At 39.1% G+C, this 22,115-nt stretch overlaps 2 protein-coding genes across 2 annotated transcripts in view; one reads left to right on the top strand and one right to left on the bottom strand.

Moving 5' to 3' along the window:
* The first annotated feature begins 1,254 nt into the window (after positions 1–1,254).
* Positions 1,255–19,117, top strand: dbh (dopamine beta-hydroxylase (dopamine beta-monooxygenase)). Its single transcript, XM_044333455.1, has 12 exons — positions 1,255–2,785; positions 5,944–6,090; positions 7,680–7,937; positions 8,240–8,416; positions 11,668–11,770; positions 12,647–12,813; positions 12,994–13,137; positions 15,137–15,175; positions 15,656–15,715; positions 15,970–16,097; positions 16,485–16,644; positions 18,263–19,117. The coding sequence occupies exons 1-12, from the start codon at positions 2,417–2,419 to the stop codon at positions 18,386–18,388; spliced, it is 1,878 nt and encodes a 625-aa protein (XP_044189390.1). The 5' UTR covers positions 1,255–2,416; the 3' UTR covers positions 18,389–19,117.
* Positions 18,862–22,115, bottom strand: part of sardh (sarcosine dehydrogenase) — a 50,482-nt gene continuing 47,228 nt past the window's right edge. The window contains exon 22 of the mRNA XM_044333454.1: positions 18,862–21,721. Within this exon, the coding sequence (XP_044189389.1) occupies positions 21,593–21,721 (129 nt within the window). The 3' untranslated portion in view covers positions 18,862–21,592. The remainder of the gene's footprint in view (positions 21,722–22,115) is intronic.

The raw sequence follows: 22,115 nt of genomic DNA, 5'->3' as shown, positions 1-22,115 counted from the left end.
AGAGAATATGAGGGGGTGATCAGCAACAGCAACAGAGAGCAGTGTGACAGGGGAAAAACAGACTGAGGAGAGAAGTAGAAGTGTGATGGTGTAAAAGATGAAAAGAAACAATTATTGTACAGACACAGAGAAAGAGAGAAGGTTATTGAGCTTCGTGTGTAGGCCAGAGACATCAGAAGGCCACGCAGATCTCTGTTTGCCTCAGGGACAAACCGTCTTTATTACATTAACCAACACGATACCAGTCCGGGTCTTTCTGTCCTGATCTCTGTTTTCTGCACAGATCCAAAGCTTTCTTTATATATGAGCCTATTCCGGAAAAGGATTGAAATGGTTTGACGTCATGTACAAAATTTAATCCAACACATGCAGACTTTGCATTCACCCTACAGCACGTTTGATGACGAACTCTCCCCGGAATTCAAGGGACCTTGAAATTTATTGAATCATCCTTATAGAACAGGACATAGAGTGAGATTTGACTAATGCACAAAATGAGGTTGCCTTCCCTGTAAACTGGCAATCTGTGCCTTATTTATCTCTGTCCTGATTACTTTAAAGAGCAATTAAACACAATAAACATCTTTTGAGCTGTTAACCCACAATGCTCTTCCTGTGTGCAGCCTCAGACAGAAACGTTTTGACTATTTCCATAACTCAAATCACTATCTTCCTTTAAATAACTTCTTAAAACTGTATTTACTGTATTTACTGGCATTTAAGTTTTTATGCTTGATGTCTTGATATGTTCTTTAACAGAGTTGGTCACCTATGTGCAATGGAGGGCCAATAGTTTGCAGGGTTTCGGTCCAACCAAGGTCTCCACTGACTTATTAGCACTTCCTCAAGTAGAGCAGAGGACCTCATCAGTGAAATTACTTGCTAAAGTTGGAATTAAAAGTGTTGGCTGTCCATAGCACATGCTTGTGTTATACATGATATATTTATTCCTGTATTTTATTGTCTGCTGTATGTAAAGCATTCTGTGACTACGATTACACAAATAAACTTTATTATGATCAGATACACTGTATATGGAGTATTCAGCAGAATGCATTTTGTCAGCAATGCAAAAAACTGGAGCTAGATGACCAGTTTGGAAAATGCTGCCAAGAGGACTCCACCCTGTTTGATGACATAATACTGAAGGTTTCATGGCTGGTCGAGCTAAGTTGGCAAAACCCCCAAGTGGTGTTGGTGCCTTTCAAACTTTATTTTACGTCATTCTGATTTCTACAGTTCTTTCTTTGACATTGTGTTCTCTCATTGTAATTCATCACTTCTGTCAAGCTCTCTATTTGCTATATTTTTATACTGTATTTATTCTCAAATGTGCACAGAAGGTGGGGACCGGCTAGAGAACAGTTTATCTTCTATCTGTCCACTGTTACTCACATGTTTCTCACCAAATGCAAACACACAGACGGACACAAGCGCACACATACATTTCCACAGGGGCTTCACTAACCTTTTAAAGCAACTTGAAAGTGTCCGTCTTGCTTTTGAAACCCGTAATTGACAGTTTGATTAGGTCTTTTGTAGCCTTAGGTGAGGGCTTAAGGACTAATGCATTAATGCCTTGTTTACGCTTCCACAAGTGTTCACTTCCCCCTAAATCTGCTTTGAATCACATACCCAAAAAGCCAGGTGAGAGGCATGGTGCGTGAAATACTTTATGTCAGGAAATGTATGACACATGATTGCCAAAGCAAAAAAGACAGAGATGGAGAGAGCAATAAAGTTTTGTTAGTCGAAGCCGATTGTTGTTGATAATGTCCATGGTTGAATTTGGATCAATTAGGGACTGGCAGATGTGCAGAATCATGGTTGACCCCAGGGCTTAAAGAATACAATCCAATTTTCCTCAACAAATGTAATACCATTAGGGCGGATAAAAACAGGCAACTCACAAGGGAGGAGTCTCTTAAAAACCAGGGAGGGGGGATGAGACGGAGAGAGAGACAAAGCAGTTGCTCAGAGGAAAGAGACAAAACCCACAAGTACTTGGAACCAGAGACACCTTAAGTCTGGAAAGTTGGTGATAGTCAGGAGAAAGTTTAACTTTTTCAGCAAATGAGGGCCTGAGAGGAAAGAAAACTCAGGAAGAAGAGAAAAAACAACCTCACCTGACTGGTGCAAGAGCGATAGTGAGTCTTCTGTGGCCAGTAAAGAGAGCCGAGCTGACAAGGCAAAACGAAACTAGTGAGCGTTTAGAGAGTTACTCCTCATATAGAACTACAGCATTGTTACAACACTGGAGAAAAACTGTCCTCACAACTTTTTTGGATTGAACTTCAAATCAACTTTAGCTGAAGAGACTGAGCAAGACTGAAGGACAAAATAGGGGTGAAAAGGTAATCACTAAAACCAACATACAAACACAAATTCAGCAGATTGAGATCCATCTTTTTGGACTATGAGGATCTTCAATAAAAACCTTCGCCTTCAGGACGTCACCATCATGTACTTCACTGCCTTGGCTACCCTGATGGTCATCCTGGTGTCTTCGTACCAGGCGCCTTCCACTGCTGTTGAAGTGTCTAGCCTTAAATCAACACCCTCCAGCCCTCTCCCGCCTCTCCCCATGCCCTTCCGTGTGCCACTTGACCCACGCGGGGAGCTCCAGCTGGCCTGGAACATCAGCTACGCCGAACAGGAGGTGTACATGGAGCTGAGGGTCGCAGAGCTGAGACGTGGCGTGGTCCTGGGTATGTCTGACCGTGGGGAGCTGACCAACGCTGACCTGGTGGTGCTGTGGGATTCTGGAACCAAGAGCTTCTTTGGGGTAAGCAATGGGGATCAATGTTATATGATTGAGACAGGGCATGGCTTACCTCTAAAAAATTGAGGGTAGCAAGCAGGTTTCTAAAACTCAAACCATCTTTCTCATTCTCACTTCCCATTTTTTGCTTGTAAGACTCATAAACGTATGGGAATTACATGAGAATCCTTAAGGAGTGGCCGTTTCCCTCTTTCTTGGTGTTGTTCATTTGTCTGTGGTCCCTGGGGCGTGAGATTGGTGTTTTTGCATGAGGAGCTGGTGGACGGCTTGGCTCATGATCACATAGTCACAAAGGATGTTATCGGCCCCTGCTAATTGGAAATCACTCAAACTGCACTAATAGCTGAAGTTCATTGGGGGATCATTAGCAGATATTAGCATATCAAAATTGAATCCTGCGCTGATTAAGATGTACAATGCCTCATTTTCATTTGTTGTCACACCAAGCCTTTTTAAGAAATCTAACTCAGATTTTTTTCTCTGAATTTTCCTGATAATTTTTCTAAAAAATAATTAATCTTGCTTGAAAAACCTAATTTACCTTCTATTTCATTTGCATTTTTGTCCATTGTTTTACTATTGTGATATGCTAAATGTAGAAATATTAATGAGAAACCATACGCAGGTTGAATACTACAGCAATTCAATGCAGTTATAAAAGGATCCAGTGTCAATCCAGATTCATTCTCTGTAGAAAAACATTTTTCTTCTTATTTTCTAATTTTCCTTTTCTTTGTCTGTGAGCGTCACATTATTAATATAAGGACTGAGACTGTGTATCTACCAAAATCTGTAAAGGTTGTTCATAGGCTACCGTGGATGCCAGACATATTAACAATTTACATAAATATAGCCAAAGCTGTGAGCAAATAAGGAGATAACTGTTTGTCTCTTACACAGCTTCTTTAGTTTAACTTGTAATAGCAGCCAAAATATTGTGTATAACTTCATTGTCTTTTTTTTCCAAAGGCGTATCCCTCCGCCATGATGAACAGTGACTCAAAGCTGCAGACAATGTGTGCAGTGTTAACTAGTTCCTCAGCAATATATAGAAAAAAAAGGACATTTTAAATAGTTTTCCAATCAGTACAATTATTTCCATTATACAGAAAACATCAGTAAATTAGGTCGATCTACAATATAAATCTCATTTTACATTAACTGCAATATGAACTGACAAAAATGTCAAAGAAAAAAAATGGGAAAAATCTTAATGAATTAAAAAGTTATAAAGCTTTACATGGTTGCACTAGGGACTATTGTAATAGTTCTACCAGGGGTCTTTTTCATCTTTTTTTTCATTTTTAAAGTTTTTTTTTTTGGTCTTATTCAGCAGAGACAAAACACAGAGAGGAAATTTCTGCAGTGAATTTCGGCTGTGATTTGATCAGAGGCCAGAGGGAGCATGCAGGACTCCAGAGGCCACTCTCCAGGCACAAACATGAAGACTACTGAACGGTGCAGTTTCAGGAGGGATGAGAAGGAACACATAATCGTGTCTCATTAGTGCCAACATACTTACGTTTGTGTGCATGTGTTAGTATTATCAGTGTGCCAATCCACCCTGAGGCATGGCTCATTAAGTTAGATCAGTAAGACTCAAATTACCTTTGAGGTTAATCCTCTTAGACTACTTATATTATGATAATCAATTTATAATTCTGGATTTGGGTATATGGATTGATTTCAGTTTAGTCCATATTGTTGCTTCATAATTAAACTCAATGTGACTAAATTTAATGTAATTAGATGACAAAGTATGGACAAGCCAAGAGTTTTTTTAATAAGTGCTGTATAGTACAGTACTTTGATTTTCTACCTCATTTCTAAACTCAGCTTTGTTTTTCTGACCATTTATTTCCCTAAATCCCCAGTAAACTATGTCCTGGCAGTTTAAAATCAAATGTTCATAATGTAGCAATGACATCATTGTTAAGAATTTTCATGTTAAATTGATCTCCTCCCTGCTATCCCGCGCTCTTTCTCCTCTTGTTCCATCTGTCTCTCATCCCTCAGGAGGGCAAAATTACCAGCAGAGGAAAGGTCACTGCTGTGCCACGCTTCTCTCTTTCACACTCACTCACACTCTCTCTCTCACACACACACAAACACACACACCAACACTTCAACATCACACTCCCTATTTAAATTGATGTATTCAAATTGGAACATGGGGCTTTGAATTTTAAGATTTTGTCTCATCAAATCATACTAGAAATGAAAGGACAGAAGACTTTTTATTTCTCATATTCTTTCCTTTCTTCAGTCAGGTGAAGGACTTGAAGCACTTAACCATCTCACACAACACATACTGTATATTGCCCATATTTTTTTTTTTAGATTTATATATACTGTATATATTTTCAAAAATTGTTGGCTTCAAAATCTTTGCCGTTTGTGCAGAACAGTTATATAAGAGTGACAGAGATGGAGACAGAAATAAAGAGAGAGATCTTAGGTGCTATTCTGGACAGATATGAATGTGAGAAACATAACAGCAGCAGATAGACTGAGCTGTTGCAAAGCCTCCTGGCAGAGAGGTAGAGTCTTGTATACTGAGTTGTGAAAGGTTTCACAACACCAACAGCCGCAGTCTCAATGATTTCTTTTTATTTATTGGATCATAATCCCCAGTGAAACATCTCTATCAAAGCAACCATGTTGTGATAAAATATGATATGTGTAAAATTATGTTTGTGTCTAAATGGTGACATTTATTTGATCAGTGACATTTTGACATTTGAGTTTTGTTTTCCGACATTTTCCTGCAAAATTCAACGACCATGTTTACTTTTTGCTATAGTTTGAAATTTTTAGTACCACATGTAGTATAATCTCCAACCTGGTTTGGAGAGTATACTACTGCAGCGATATTGAGCTCCCCTGAGATTTATTCAGCAAAGATTTAATAATGAATTTCACTTGGCGATTGCAGCTCTGCTACGCCCGACCTCATCATTTATACATATTTTAAAATGGAAATGAGTTGTTTCTGTTAACTGATCCTCGTTTAAGAAAGTGCTGTCCATTTTTGTTTATGCAGTGTGTTTATTTATATGATTTTATTCATTATTTGGACTTGTCTCAATTATTCCGTGTGTGTGTGTGTGTGTGTGTGTGTGTGTGTGTGTGTGTGTGTGTGTGTGTGTCCTCTCCTTCAGGATGCATGGAGTGACAGTGAGGGTAACGTCTCACTGGACAGCCAACAAGACTACGAGTTGATCGAAGCCACGCAGAAGCCTGATGGCTTCTACCTGCTCTTTAAAAGACCATTCAGTACATGTGATCCCAGAGACTACCTCATAGAGGTGTGTAAAGCCTTACTTTCACTGTATATGTGTGTGTCTACATGTCAGGGGAGCAAAATGTGGGTCTATTAGTTTTCATAAAACAATTTCAGAGTGTGAATATGAATATAAATGATTTTTGTACTTGTTAACAGAAATTGAACTCTATACTATTGGTTGGTTCATTTTTGCAATGTCTACTGCTTAGAGAAATTTGGTATCCTCTTGCTTGATAGGTGATTTTGACCTAGTGGCCACACTTAGTATTAGTGTAGTATTGTAGTGTAGTTTTGTAGTATTGATTAATTACATGACACACGCTGGCTCAAAAAGACTTTTTCCCATATACAGTACGCAATCATTACAAAAGGAATGTCTTGAAAAGGTTGAATACATTTTTTTCAAGGTAACAGTCATCCCTGCACAACTCGAGTGCGAATGAGCAGCTTTCATTGGAATGAAAAGGGTGTCACCTTGGAATGTGGTAATTTTCATAATATATCTTAATCCATCAAATATCTGTCAAAATAGTTTCACTAAAACCAGAAATGTCAACCTCATAGTGGCACTAAAGGAAAACTGAGGGGAACACCGAAGTCAATCAGGCTTCAGCCTCTGGGGTTCATGAATGTCTGTACCAAATTCTGCAAGATTCTTTAGCAACTAATTGCAGAAATTTGACAAGTTTTCTCGAGGAATTCATGGCAACAAGTTATTTTAAGTACCACAGGCGGGTTCACACAGTTGAAATAGTGTGACCACCATTTTTACACATCAGCGGTGTAAACCATTTACACATGAGCAGGGCCAGAGCAAACATGGCATTGTATTTGTTGACCCACCACACCTATTACTGAAGACTCCTAAATGTTAAGAATGGTGTGCAGGACATCCTTGATCCTACAGCGAGGAATTAGACCTTTAAACTTTACTATCTTATTCATTTTTCACCCGTAAAGCACTTTGAACTTCACTATCCTGTATTAAAGCTGTTGCACACATAATGTTTAACTGATTTACAGCAGGAATTTTTTCTCCACGTACATTCATGTTATCTCACCACCCTACCAGAGCAAATGTAAAGGGCAAACACACTTGTCACGCTCCATATGTCTCATGTGGCCACAAGCCAAAAAAAAAACATCTGTCAATCTTGAACAGACTGAACTTGACAGTTAACAGGTGGCGAGGAGAAGAAGAAGACAACATGGGAGGGATGAGGGAACGATGGTGTTTGAATGCATGTCTGTAACCAAAAGAATGATACAGTGTATTTTAACCGAATGTGTTAGTTTCTAGGTGGACTTAAAATAGGTAGATGTAAAATACTCAGGAAGTTGGAATGATAAGCACAATATCTACTGGAGCATTCACTATAATGATTATGGTTTCCATGGTACCACGTTAGGCCTCTAAGTTGCAGACACAAAACCACCATACTCATCACTATGACAACATAATGAAAAGTTCTCTGTGTTTGCCTTAGTGAGCATTTCAGCCAAATAATAATCATGAGAGACGATTAATTTGAAATACACACGTCAGCTGTTCATGTTCTGCAGTGAAGCCATCAAACATCCTTTTTTCTCTGATTGCTTTTGATTGGTCAGGAGGGAACTGTGCACGTCATCTATGGATTCTTGGATCAACCGCTCACCTCACTGGAGCAGCTCAACCTGTCCCGGATCCACACAGGTGTGCAGAGAGTGCTGATGCTACGCCCCGACACGCCGTCGCCCACCCTGCCACCAGATGTGCGGACGCTGGAGGTTGTGGCGCCAAATGTCACCATCCCAAATCAAGAGACCACCTACTGGTGCTTTATCCGGAAGCTGCCGGAAAACATGCCCAAGAATCACATTGTTATGGTATAAACGCCTCTAAAAATGGAAACCCTTACACAGAGTTTATTTGCAAACAGCAGAGTGGGTGTTTGAGATGGAGATTGTGCACAGGCAGCTATTATTGCTCCTTGTTTACCAGCCGAGCCAAACAAAACAACAGCTGCATTGTCATGGTTAGAAATAAGAAACGTAAATCAAAGCAATATATGTGCTGATGTTTTCATTTACATACCTATCTGAGGTAGCACTATTTCCACAGCTGTTAGCAATAGAAACACATAAAACTTCTTTTTTTTTTTCTTTTTCTCTCTCTGTGTTTCTGTCAGTATGAGTCAGTGATAACTACAGGTAACGAGGCCATCGTGCACCACATAGAGGTCTTTGAATGTTCTCCGGATGTCCGCAATGTTCCAGAGTACAGCGGCTCCTGTGATGACAAGATGAAACCAGGCAAGCTCAACTCCTGCCGCCATGTCCTTGCTGCGTGGGCTATGGGTGCTGAGGTATGATGGGAAACAGACACCAGCACTCTCTTCTCTTAATTTTACCCCAGTGGGAACTCTCCACTGACTATTCACAAAAAACAAAAACTGTGCAATAAAAATATTCTCAAAACTCGAATCATCCACCTACACAAACACACACACACAGTCAATTAAGAAGAATAAACTTATACATACTCAAGTTTTTGAGTAATTGAAAGAACTAATTGAAAGAGAAAGTTGGAATAAAGCTTGGTTTCGGTCCAGTACTTGTACCTATTATAAGAGATAAACAAAAAACTCCTACTGGAGTAATATCCAAGCCTAGAAATGTGAACAGAAAACCCTGTAAAGATGATCCCACACGCAGCACAAGTCTATTAAGAGCTTGGAGACAGTCCGTGCGTGGGAAGCACACGCACATGCAAAATTTCATACACTCGCTTACATGGACATTCAAATACACACACCGGAACACCGATGAAAACCATGTGCATGTACAGTATGTATGTTTAGAGCTTAGGAAGAGGCACAAAAGGTTTCATCATGGCAGATATTCTAATTCAACCTACTAATCTGACAGGCTGAGTGAACCTGAAGAAGCTACAGGTGAAACACGTTGTTTGTTCCTAATAAAGTCACAGTAAAGTAAATTCAGTGTACGGTGGTTGACTTTGATCTTCACCTAAGATGTTCCTGTAACTGACCAGCACCTGATTGAAAATACTGGCTGTGCATGGAGAGTTCTGTTCACTACTAATCTGACAATTAGCAAGTTATCTAACCAGTCAGAGCTCACAGCTACTGCTGGATGGTTATATCAACTGGAGTTTTATGCAACTTGATGATTATTTTACAGACAGATTGGTGTAATATGAGACTCCATGTGTATTTGAAATCTAACAACTTTTTGCTTCTCTTTTTATATTTACAATTGATCAAATTGACAAAACCCACTGATAATTATCACCAGACTATAAAGTTTCCCTCAGATCTATGTAACCTTTTAACTTCTTTTATCAACCTCGGCAGCTGTTTTCAGCAAGAAAAAAATCTGATACACTACTTGCCCAACACAGACAAAGTTAGCAATTAGCTTGCTTGTGACCATTGTGGAGCATTTAGCAGCTAAAGAGCAAGAACCAGAAATTTCCCTTCAGGAGATACCAGAGCTAGAAGGAGCCCTCAATTGAACTTTAGTGCACCTGTTGCGTCATATGAACTAGTCAACTAGCTAGTCAGTCAGTCATTCTTCTAGCATTAAAAGGATAGGTTCACAATTTTTCAAGTCTGTTTTAGACAATAGTCTGGTGCCCTTATGAACACTGAAAGAGGTTATGCTCACTGTAATCATTCCTCTTGCTAAAACTGCCCATTAAGAGATCCCCTCCAAACGAGTTTACAATGTAAATGATGGGGAATTTTGTCCCCATCACTTACACTGAAAGTGCATTATGATGGGATCTCTTAATGGCCAGTATGAACAGGACAATGATTACAGCAAGAAAAACAGTTTCAATATTAATTTGGCACCTGACTATTGTTTGAAGACAGACTTGAAAATTTGTGAACCTATCCTATAAGTCAGCCAAGAAACATACTATGACTACCAACTGGCTGGCTGACGAAGCAAGCAAGCAGCCGGCTGGTCACATAAAGCAAAGAGGACAGGCAACGGTGAACCTGTCACCATATTTCTCTGCTCTGCTCCCCACTGTAACACAGCCAGCCAAACAAAAACAAGCAGGGTGCCTTCTTTGAGCTGTGAGGACAAGATTAGGTGGGAAATATTCAGGGCTCTTTCATCACCTCTTAATAGTGTTGTTTAATTCTCCACGGCACCACATCAGAAGGGAAATGCTGCCTTGCAAAAAAAAAAAAAAAAACACAAAACAAGAGAGAAAGAAGGAAAAGAGAGTCCAGGAAGTTTGGAAGAGGATAAAAACAATAATGTATGACACTGTCAGAAAGCGAGGAGAGAGGGCAGTGCCAGAAAAAGAGATGTGTTTGTGTGTGTGTGTGTGTGTGTGTGTGTAGGAGAGAGAGAGGAGTGAAGAGAAAGCAAATCTCTAAGGATTTTACTGTTATGACGTGAGAGCAAGATCAAATGAAAAAAAATCTTTCTTGCATTACAAACGGCATCAGTAGAAGTGGCTTAGCTATAATAAGTAGATCAGTTCAGAATCTATGGAGTGAAAGAAAAAGAAAAAGAAAAAATATACCTCTCAAGTTCAACTGGCCTCCCAGAAGGGGCATCCATATGAGAATACAACCTTTCTCAGGGTAGAAATGATCAATAAACATTTTTTGAGCCAGACTATAGATCCACAAAGGCCTGAAAAACATTTGAAGGCTCAAACCAAGGAACAAACATACTTTGTTGTTTGGAGCAAATGGTCTGTGTTCTGTATCACAATCATTCACTTTCAGTCAATAGATTGAAAACAAAATCAGCTACTGGTTGGGAGTTTGTGAGTAGACATCCCTTCAACTTGTGTAGAAAGCCACACTAGTAGAGTCTATCACAAGAGGTTACCTATCATTTTTGCAGTATGCACAAGAAGGTGAATAAGAGTCTGATATAATAGTGATTCCTTAGATATGCCGCTTTGACAAGGGATCACATCCTTAAGAGGGTGGAGGACGGGTTTGACATTGATTGGATAGAAGTCTGAAACTGAATTTTAACATCCTGCTGTGAAATAAAACTTTTTCATCTGGAGGTTTAAGAAACATCTGTCAAGACTCCAAAGAGGCCTGATATATGTCTTTCAACACTTTAATTGGTACATGTTTGCACAGGAATGTACATCTGAGTGACTTCTTTCTGTCATCCTCTAATAACGTCTGCTTTGAATGGAATGACAGTATACTAAAAAAAATCTGTTTTTTTTAGCTCCTTCCTCAAAAAATGTGAAATTTACTTTACCTTATTTACCTTAGTGCATGAAAGTCCCAGTTTGTGAATATGGTTCAGTTCCTTCCACTAAAACACTAAGCTATCTTTAACTATCTCTAATACAACTCTTAACAGAATATAACAGCAAACCACAAGTTGTGCATATTGTGAAGATGTTCAAACTTTTCAATATTAATAAATATAGGAATAAAATGCATTAAAATGCATTTTGACTCTTGCAGATAAGTTACAAAAACTTCATTTTTACTCAGTAGCTCTAAATTATCTGTAAGATATGTGGAGAGGAGTCTTTGCTACTTCAAAACAGCTGTGCAATAAATAATAAATTGTGTGTGTGTGTGTTTTCGTGCAGGCTTTTTACTATCCTCCTGATGCAGGGCTGCCTATGGGTGGACCGGGTTCCTCAAGGTTCCTTCGTCTGGAGGTCCATTATCACAACCCTCTCCTTATATCTGGTACATACACACACACACGCACACACTTGAACCTCGGCATACTATATGCACTCTGTCTTTTTTTTTCTCTTACACACACAAAAGCAGCAGGATTCTCTGTATTTCTCCCGAGGAGCTCCGGGCTTATCTTCAACAGAGTAATTCATTAAAAAAAAATTCAGATAAACCTTTTGATCTCACTATAGACTTTGCTTTCCCTATCCTGATATGACCTTAGAATACGCACACACATCTATTTTTAATTCTCTACACATCCGTCTTGTTTTAGCGTCGTTTTCTGTTACGTTTGTGTATATCATCTTATCTCTTCCTCAAAACTTTTATTGCAGTTGAACATAGAGCAAAGGCTTTGGATCAGCTTACAATCCCTGACACTAAAGGTCAAACCCCAATAATAGCAACACTGATGTGCTCAGTTAGCTTGATTTTAATTTTCTTTTTAAGTATTTTGGAGCATTTTATACCCTTATTAGAGAGTTGACAGGAAATGAGATTAGAGAGAAATGCAACAAAGATCCTTGAACTGGGGACATTGCAAATTAAACCCACATCAGAAATATCACCAAAATCACCTCTTAATATCTTATTATAGATAGTATAGACTATTACATTGCCATATTTGAGTCTTTTCTGTTCCATACACATTATACGCTCATCACACCTGTGAAATTCAGTGACATTATAATCTCTCTGCTGTCTGTAATTATTCACTCAGAAATCTTAAATTTGTTGAGATGAACAGCACCTGAAATAAATGTATTATTCATTTATTCATGCATACTAAATTTGTTTTGAGTATTGAATATATTAACATGATCTACTAGCAAGCTGACAGTAGGTAAAATACATTAATGATCCATGATATTCTTCATGCAGGCCGGAGTGACTCATCAGGGATACGGTTGTATTACACCCCCAGTCTGAGGCGGTATGATGCAGGGATCATGGAGCTGGGCCTTGTTTACACTCCTATCATGGCTATCCCACCCAAACAACACACCTTCTACCTCAGTGGGTACTGCTCCTCCAAGTGTACCCAGACTGTATGTATTCAATAAATCTCTTATTTATCAAAGTATTAATGATTCTAATGCTCAAATGTCAAGAATGATGAGAACATATTTGAGCTGGCTCATATTGTTTCAAGTTTTGGTCCCTTGAGCACAATAATCTTTGGAGCCTAAATTGAGTCTCTCTCTCTGTCTGTCTGCCTGTTTTTCAAGGCTTTGCCTCCAGGAGGCATCTATATATTTGCATCCCAGCTGCACACCCACCTGGCGGGGCGTGGGGTGAGGACAGTTTTGGTGAGGGGAGGCAAAGAGCTGGAGGTGGTACAGGAGGACCAGCACTTCAGCACACACTACCAGGTGAGCGACAGCAGGGCTCGGTTTATCCAGAGGAACTCGGTGCAAAGATCCTCTTGTGTATATTGTGCCTGATATTGTATTAGATTAGATAAAAGTGAGTTTTACTTCACATCGCGCTGAGCTGTGTGCCAGAGGACAAAGATTCAATAAATAAGTGAGAAATGAAGACTGAAGCTGGCTGTTGGCTGCTTCTTCTGCACCTTTTAAAATAAAAACCAACCGAAGTCATTTCATTACAGTAAAGTCTTTTTAGAATTAGTCTTTAATTGCGCTGTGCACGACCCATATACACATAAAGCTTATGTAGTTTAGGACAAGGTGTTCCACATTATTTCAGTTTAAGTGAATATAATGGCCTTGTGATTTTTTTTTAAAGAATTGGGCAAAGAGAGTGGCACTGTACAGCTTGATCATTTTGTAATGATCCATTACAAAATTTCTTTTGCATGTACCATACTCTTTAATTAGTTGCAGGCTCAAGAAATGGTGCTACAAAGGTTATGAAAAGCCAGAATATTAAATCGCATAACTGGCATAATTCTGTATATCTCTTACTGTCAACAAATCCCATGAACAGACCCAAACCAACAATGTGTTAGCCTCAAGTCCATCGGTTAGGGTTATAAAAACATCTTACAAATGTATTGTTTCATTCTTTAAAAAATGCTCAATAATTTCCTTAATCAGCTGGGCATTGTAGCTTTCAGAAAACATTACTCACATGAGAACAATTAGTGTATTTTTTGGGGGGGGGGGGACTATTTTCAGTGGTTGATTAATATGCATGTGGTGCTCTGGTGAGTATTTACAGCAGCATGATTGTGTATGCGGCATTGACCCCTATAAACTACAGTGCACAGGTTTTTCATAATGAAGGAGGATGTCAGTCAGTGCAACACTGTGGCTCACTGATGTTTTCAATAGTTTTTGGCACAGAGGAATCAGGCTTGGCTACACTGACAGTACTTCTATCAATACATTGTTGGTTTTGGTCTTTTTGTGGGATTTCCTGACAGTAAAAAAATGTAGAATATCACCAGCCTTCTTTAACATATTATTTAACATATTCTTGTAGGAATAATTTGCATAATACACGCTTAACATTTCCATATGACCTTTTTACAAGTGATGATAATAAAAATGGACAGCATATCTTGTTTGTAATACTTTTGATTGAACACCTTCATAGCCAGGCAATCACTGATCACCTGACCTCACCTGAAATTTTCTGACCCACCGGTATTTTACAGAAAATTATAGGCCTTCAATGAATCGAGTATAGCACACCAAAATCTCCATCTAGTAGACTCCTGCCCTTCAACTCAACCCTCATCATCAAAACTGACAAACAACAACATTAACAATGTTGAGAGACAGCAGCTCACATCTGTTGTGTTTTATTTATGCGCAATATCCTGAGGCAGGCACACACACACACACACACACACACACACACACAGACACACACACAGAGCAGAGAAGGACATCTGCTAGACTGCCCGATAAAATCTCCAGCTGCTGGCGATGGCAGAATAGTCTGAGTGTACCTGTGTGGTGGTGTTTCAACCCTGCAGCCTCATTAGGCATATGAAGACTTTATCAGACCACTCTCAGCAAAGCTAATAAGCCTTTCACACACAGCTAATAACTATGAAAGCTGCCTCCAAGGAAAGCATCAAGAGCAACCAGTGTTTTATCTTGCTGTGTTTGAAATAAATCTACCGTACACAACATGTTCGGCTCTGCACAAAATTAAGATGTTAGACAGGAAAATATATTGTAGAAATACTTTGTTAGTTTTCCAGTGCTGAGGACTTATTTTGACCTGAACATTTTGTCGATGAACATCACATCACAGATCTCAACCTCACACTTTGAGTGTTAAGGATGTTTTCATGTCCAAAAATACAGATATGAGAACATTGGAATCATAAAAATAAATTTTGAGTTGATGTTTTGCTTTAATATACTGTATTTCTTTTTGTGCTCTTTCTTATAGACTATACGAGTTCTGAGGAAAATGGTGAATGTTTTACCTGTAAGTACAAAGTTGATGACTATGCCTGCATTTGAAATGACCAAAGGCCATGGCTATTACATGGTTCCAATGTGCAGATTTTACACTCAGACAAGAATGTGAATTTTTCTGTTCTGCTAGCTGAGCCAAGTACTTCTGAACGGTAGTGCCAGATGTATTCTTTCCTCCTTGCATTTAAAGTGTTGAATTAAAACACCTTGCTGCTGTACAACTGCTGTAAGATGCTTAAATGGAGTGAAAATAGGGACAGGCTGTAAAATCAGTGCTGTGATGGGAAATTCCCAGCGGTCTGTCCCGGGACACACACAAGACAAAACAAAACCGCAGCAGCTGTGCTCCACAAAGCAACATTCTGTCTCACTGGCCACCGGCCTCTCCTAAATAATTAACGTTCTGCCAGTAACCTTAAATTATCTTTAGTGCTCTTTGTTAAACTTAAAATATGGCAAACTGCTGGTGTGTTTGTGTTTGATCCTGCAGGGTGACGTCCTTATAACAAAGTGTACTTATAACACAGAAGATAGGAGCAAGCCTACCGTGGTGAGCGTCACACTATCAATATACAGTGTTATTTTCATATTGCCAAAGTTAACCTTGAGCAAAGACAACAGAATAACCTTGAGTATTCCTTCTCTAATCTTTCTCTTTCCTTCATCTTTTTCCTTCAAACTCACCATATTTCCTTCATTTTTGTGATCCTTCCCATCTCTCCCGCCCTTAATACCTTCATCTGCCTTCCGTACTACATCTTTGTCTTCTTCCCCATCTCCCTCCAAATCCCTTTCTCTCCTAAGGGAGGTTTTGGCATCATGGAGGAAATGTGTGTTAACTACATTCACTACTACCCTCGCACTCAGCTGGAGCTCTGCAAGAGCCATGTCGACGCAGGATACCTGCAGAAATATTTCAGCTTCATTAACAGGTAGCACACGCACAAACCATCTCTCTCTCCCCTCCTCCTAAAAATCATTTGCTTGTTCCTCTTGTCCTTCATTCTCTCTTTTCCATTTTGCATCTTCCTCTCCCATCTCCTGTGACTAAGCAATTTTTGTTTTCAACATTCATCCATCTCCGTTTTGTCCTTCACTCCGAGGAACCACATTACTTCTTTTAATCTCGAAAAAACCAGATGCTTTGTCCTTTAAAGTGAAACTGTTCTCCCAATACTGATTCTTACTGCTTGTTTTCCCCCAATCTCTCTCCCTTTCTTTTCTCCGTCTCACTCCACCTCCCTCCGCCTCCCTCCCAATTTTTTATTGACTTTCCTTCAACCTCTCACTCTCCTCCCTCTATCCAATCCGCCCTCCAGGTTCCAGGAAAATGACCAGTGTGTGTGTGGTGAGGTTGATGTGACAGAGCAGTATTCTCAACTACAGTGGGACACATTCACTGGAGAGGTGCTGGACTCCCTTTATAATACAGCGCCCTTCTCTATGCACTGCAACCAGTCGACTGCACAACTCTTTCCTGTGAGTCCCAAATCTCACACACATACATACATACACACTAGACTGCCGAGCCATCAATTAAACCAGTTCAAAAGCAGACATTAGCTGGACAGTACAGTCTGACAGGCTGAACCGACAGCTTGTTAACTTGTAATTTTAACACTGACACACACACACACACACACACACACACACACACACACAAGATGTCTGGATTGGAATGAATAAATCAATTACAGTAGAAGACTGTGTGGAGGCCTTTCAAGGTTTTTTTGTCAGAAAAAGATTTCTCCGTGATGTGCAACATCAGTTGTGCAAGCGCAAACAAGGACAGCTACATAAAACAGATTCCAGTGTTTGGGTGAATACATCAAGAGCACGACTAGGCGGAGAGTCACAAAGACCAGAGATGATCTAGGTTTGGAAACAATCAGCAGCAAAGAACAGGCCAAACAAGACATGTAGAAGGGAAATCCAGATCAGGAAAAGTGAGGACCTCACAAAGCATACTGCTGGATCTCTACATACAGCACATGTATGCTAATGTTGTTGAGAGTTTTCATTTTAATATCAACAAACATGGGGGTCTTTAGAGAGGCTGGAAATGATTCCATTAATAGTGCCACCACTGGCAGGCAGTTTAAAGACTTTGACCACAACTGCTTTCCAGATATTTTGGAGGAAGCAATCATGCGTGAAATAAATTCAAAGTAATGCAACAGTAGGCTTATAGCCAGTGTTATGGTGCAGTCAGACCCGATTTGACTTCCCGTTCATTTCTATGTTAAACAAGGCAAGACACATTCAATTTCTGTGGCAGAGTGACCTGCCTATTTTGCTTTGCAGAGTTTAGTCTGATTGAACTTTGATGCAGGACATAATGTTGCGCACCAGTTTCCAGCCAGTTTGAGAGGGGAGGGTTTTGGGTGTGTTAGGGACCTCTCATTCGGGAAATATTATTTTATATTGTTATTTCATATCAGCCCAGCAAATAATACAAGCAGCAGTGAGTGCAAGAGCAGCGGCAGAGTTTAACGACAGAAAATATTTAATAAAACAACTTACAACTTTTATAATTGACTATCTCCCCCTGCTTTTGGCCACACCACACACAAATTTTGATCTGACTGCAGCTTTAGATGCACACATGTTCTCACTCTCACTAAATGAGCAGATAATCAGCACCGACATCATAAGTGGAAAAACTGATCATAAATCACCACAGCAAATTATTTTTGAAGCATTAATAAAACTACACAATGTAAACAAGGTTATTCGTGTAACTTGAGTGATAAATTAACAGAAAAATTTGCATAAAAGTGGACTGAAATGAATCTTTTAACACAAACTAATGTTGAGAGACAGAGCCTGGTAAAAAGGGAAGGAAGCAGCCTTTTCAGTTTTACAGCTCTGCCTACAAAAAATATCTTCAAGGCTAAAATAAAAAAAGAAGTGTTCTTGAGTTATTTTTTAAGATGTTGACTATGTTTGATACACTATTCTGTTACAACTGTGCAACAACTTCAGTAAAATCTGCTGTCTAAAAATCAAGGACACCACCAATTTTGTCATTATTTGAAAGTTTTTACAACCAAACAACACATCAGATGTTAAAAACATCATATATCTGTTTCTCCAGGGAGAGTGGGACAAACAGCCTGTACCGGCGGTGACGTCTGTCCTCGAAAAACCTCGTTACCCCTGTGAGGGAGGAGCGAGTCCCACCAGCCAGCCCATGGGACTCGCCCGAGGGGGGGCGGCCTGAAAAACTGCACACTGCAGCCCAGGGAGAAGCCACCTAACCTGGGAAACGCTGAAGAAGCTCCTGTGATTTGATAGAATTTGCCCTGGTCTTATCTCTGCTGGGCTTTCTGCCACCTGCTGTTATATTCTTATGCAAATTCTCATTGTCTGTGTTATTATTAGTGCACACAAGTTAGTATTAGTCCTATTCATATGTCATAAAAGTAAACTTTAAAGTAAATTAATATGAATTTAATACTCCTACATATTTCTTTTGCTCCATTTTGTCTCCTGCTCGTCTTGATATTGACTAAAAAATATCATTAACACATTATATTATTTACTGGATATTTTTAGTGTGTAATAAACAGTTCTATTATGTATGAGTTTTATAGCTTACCACTTCTATATTCAGTGTGTCCTTTGCTACATGTTCCTGTGCGTGTTTGCTTAATTTTTTGTGTGTTCAATTGAAAGAAAAGTCACAATAATGTCGGCAGTTAAAAAGATATTTATTAAAACACAAATTGCTTTGGACAGAATAAATGAGTCTGACTTGACATATCCTTCAACTGATCACTTTTGTTCTTTGTACTGGTCAAAATCTTTTAAGACAGTATATATTAATAAATGCATTGTCCAAACAAAACACGGAGACGCACATTTTTAAGCATTGTGAAATACTTTTCACAATTAAAAATCATCTTCATCTGCTCTCTATCATCAAGATTTTTAAGAGAAATTAGATAAACTCTATTAGAAAAAAAAAACAGCCTCTGGACACATTGTGGTAGAGGACCATTAGTGATAGTGTGTTATAAGTCTGCTTCACATTTCCTGCCTAAGTCTTGTTATTAACCTAAGCTACTCCTGAGAACAACCATTTCAATGATTAATGGCTTTCTGGGTAGAATCAATGAATCAGTCCACATTAGTAAACATGTTGTGCTGAACGTGCAGCAACACACATCAGCAGAGGCAGGTAGTAGCTATACATATAAATGCCTGCTTCTACTTGAACACACTTCTTCTATTCTTCTCAAAGAGTGTGTGTGAGATCAACTTTAGTTTCTGTTTGGCCTAAACTTTAATAGTTTAAGTGAGTATAAACACACTTGGAAAATAGAATTTATTGCCAAATTGTAGAAGTGTGGAAAGACAAAAACTACATTTTGTAGTTTTTCATTCATGTAAACAAAGGATTAACTAAACATCTTAAATTACTGTACATACCAACACCTGCACTACAGAAATGAATCAGTTCTCAAGGTGCTCAACTATTGATATATCCTTCCGCTGTTTAAGTCAGTTTTAACTGCAAAAAATTGAAAGTGAGTAAGACATTTTCATTCAAACAACCATGAGTTGTCAACACAGAAACATGTTGCTAGAAAACATGTTAGCCCTTTTAGTTTTTATGTATATATACACACACACAAAGCGCATACACGAATAAGCATCATAAACTCTCAATGTATATACTCTCAAATTAAGGCTCGTCCTGAAAAAATCTATACGGACTCGGGTAGACAATTCAGTATAATTCACATTTTTAATTTTCCACAGCATTGATTAGATGAGTTCTACAACACTCACTACACCGCTACACTGAGCTCAACTGTAGAAATGAAAGTGGTAATTAATGAAGCAAAGGCGATTTTTAATGTGTTGTTGCTCAAAGTGTCCCACAGATGCTTCACAGTAAATGTGAAGCGAATACAGCTGGGAGGGCTCTACTGTGAAGTAGATGCAAAAAAATATAATAAGTGAGTTTGATTTATCATCAAAACAAGAAATGGGAGCTCTTAAGAATGTATGAAATGGTAACCCTTTTAGAGAACAATGTATCTGTTAAAAATACAACCCTGGAGAGTAGGACGGATCAGAAAACAAACGGGTTCTATCTGTAACAGCTGCTGATAACTGTTGTCTGTTTCTGTCATTCTTCTTCAGCAGTGTTTTGTTCCTGGCTGGTAAACTACGCTTCAGGGTGTTTTTTCCCCCCTTTTTTCCCCAGCTCCTATAAACACTCGCTACCACTCTACCAAGTAAAACTCTGATTTTAGTCATTGTTATCAGCACAAACATCAGTCATTGTAATCTGACTCAAACTGCCTCAAGCTAGGGAAGATGGTTTATAGTTTGAGAGTACTTGCATTCTCTAATACAATACTGTAATATCTCGTAGGATACCACTCATAGATATTGTCCTCATTTCCTCATTAGGATAAATTAGAAATTCACTGCAGTATAAGGACAAAATTAGAGTGAACGGTCTGACTCTAATAATGGCCTGTTTCTAATAAAGGTCTAGTTTTCTCTTCAGCTACATAAAGGCTCTGGCTACTAATTGGGAATTTATGGTATTTACTTTGAGTAAAAACACACACACACATGCATATGTGACTGTACCAGAGTACTGATAATTGGGCTAAAAAAAGTTAAGCACAACAGCAACATCTGCCTGTGTTTCATACACAACATTACCATCACACCTATAATAATGAATATTGGCTTATTGTTCTTCACAAAGACAGACTACTATAAGATGTCTGAGTTAACTAGTGTTTTCAGTGGAGGCCTAAAAATCATAGCATTTGAAAACAGACATGGATTAGTTACACATTAATGCCCCCATTTTGAATTGGCTTGTTTTGATTGGTTTCTCTCTCTAAACTGTCTTAAAATTGATCATGTGCTGTTATTTGAGCCCTTTAGATCGATCCTGTAAAGCTGCAGGCTTACTCAAGGTTAGCTGGGTCACAACTGAATCGTTTTCAGTTTACCCAGGTGTACTGGTTTAAATTCTTTGATTACTGGAGATAAGACGATTTTGACACGTCATCTGTAATCTTCACAGTAATACTCCTCACATGAGAGCATTCACAGGAGTTTATTTATCTCTAAACGTGTTGCTGAGGACATGAAACACCTTCAACAACAAAACATTCGAACCAGATTCATCATATCAGCAGCTTTCTGATATTCTTGATACAGATTTTCCACCATCCATAAAACACCAAATTTTTAAATGAGTACAAGTTCCATCACGTGTGTTCAAGTTCCATCAAATCACAGATATAATCTGAATAAAATAATCAACATTTGAGACAGAGAGGTAAAGATTTAAACACCTGTATGTAAAAAGTCAGTTGCGCCTCTCTCTGCTTCGTTCATCAACCAGAAGTGTGTGTTTGCTTCAGTGTTTACACGAGTGTGGTCCTTCTCAAGCATAGATGCCCTTGACGCGTTTATTCTCAGGGTCAAATGGAGATTTGAGGTGCGCCTTGGCCTTGTACGTCACTCCCATCCTCTCCAGGGTAAACTCACCACTCTTTATGAAATCAGCACTCACCTGATAAAAGAGAGGAGAGAGAGAGAGAGAGAGAGATGGGGTGAAAATAAGAAGTGTGAAAATCAAAAAAAAAAAAGAGGGAGATAAGCTGGAAAAGGAGAGAGGGGAGCAAATTTGTATTCGGAAAGATGAGGAGATGGTGGAGATTAAAGCAGAGACAGAAAATGAGATGACCAATTGATCCCTACTCTGTATAAAAAAAAAAAAAGGGTTGCCTCACAGCGTTCAGCGTGCAGTATCTGACAGAAGAGAACAGTGCAGGAGTTATACAACGCTGAAAGCAATTCTTTCACTCATGAGTCAATGTCAGCTCCCTCATAACCCAGAGAGCTAATTTTTACTGACTGACTCCCTTAACCCTCCCTCCAGCTCTCTCACTGATCTGTCACTCGCT

The sequence above is a fragment of the Thunnus albacares genome, chromosome 18 (genome assembly GCF_914725855.1).
Source record: "Thunnus albacares chromosome 18, fThuAlb1.1, whole genome shotgun sequence".
NCBI lineage: Eukaryota > Metazoa > Chordata > Actinopteri > Scombriformes > Scombridae > Thunnus > Thunnus albacares.
The sequence above is the reverse complement of the archived record's forward strand: the minus strand, read 5'-3'. Positions and strand labels throughout refer to the sequence as shown.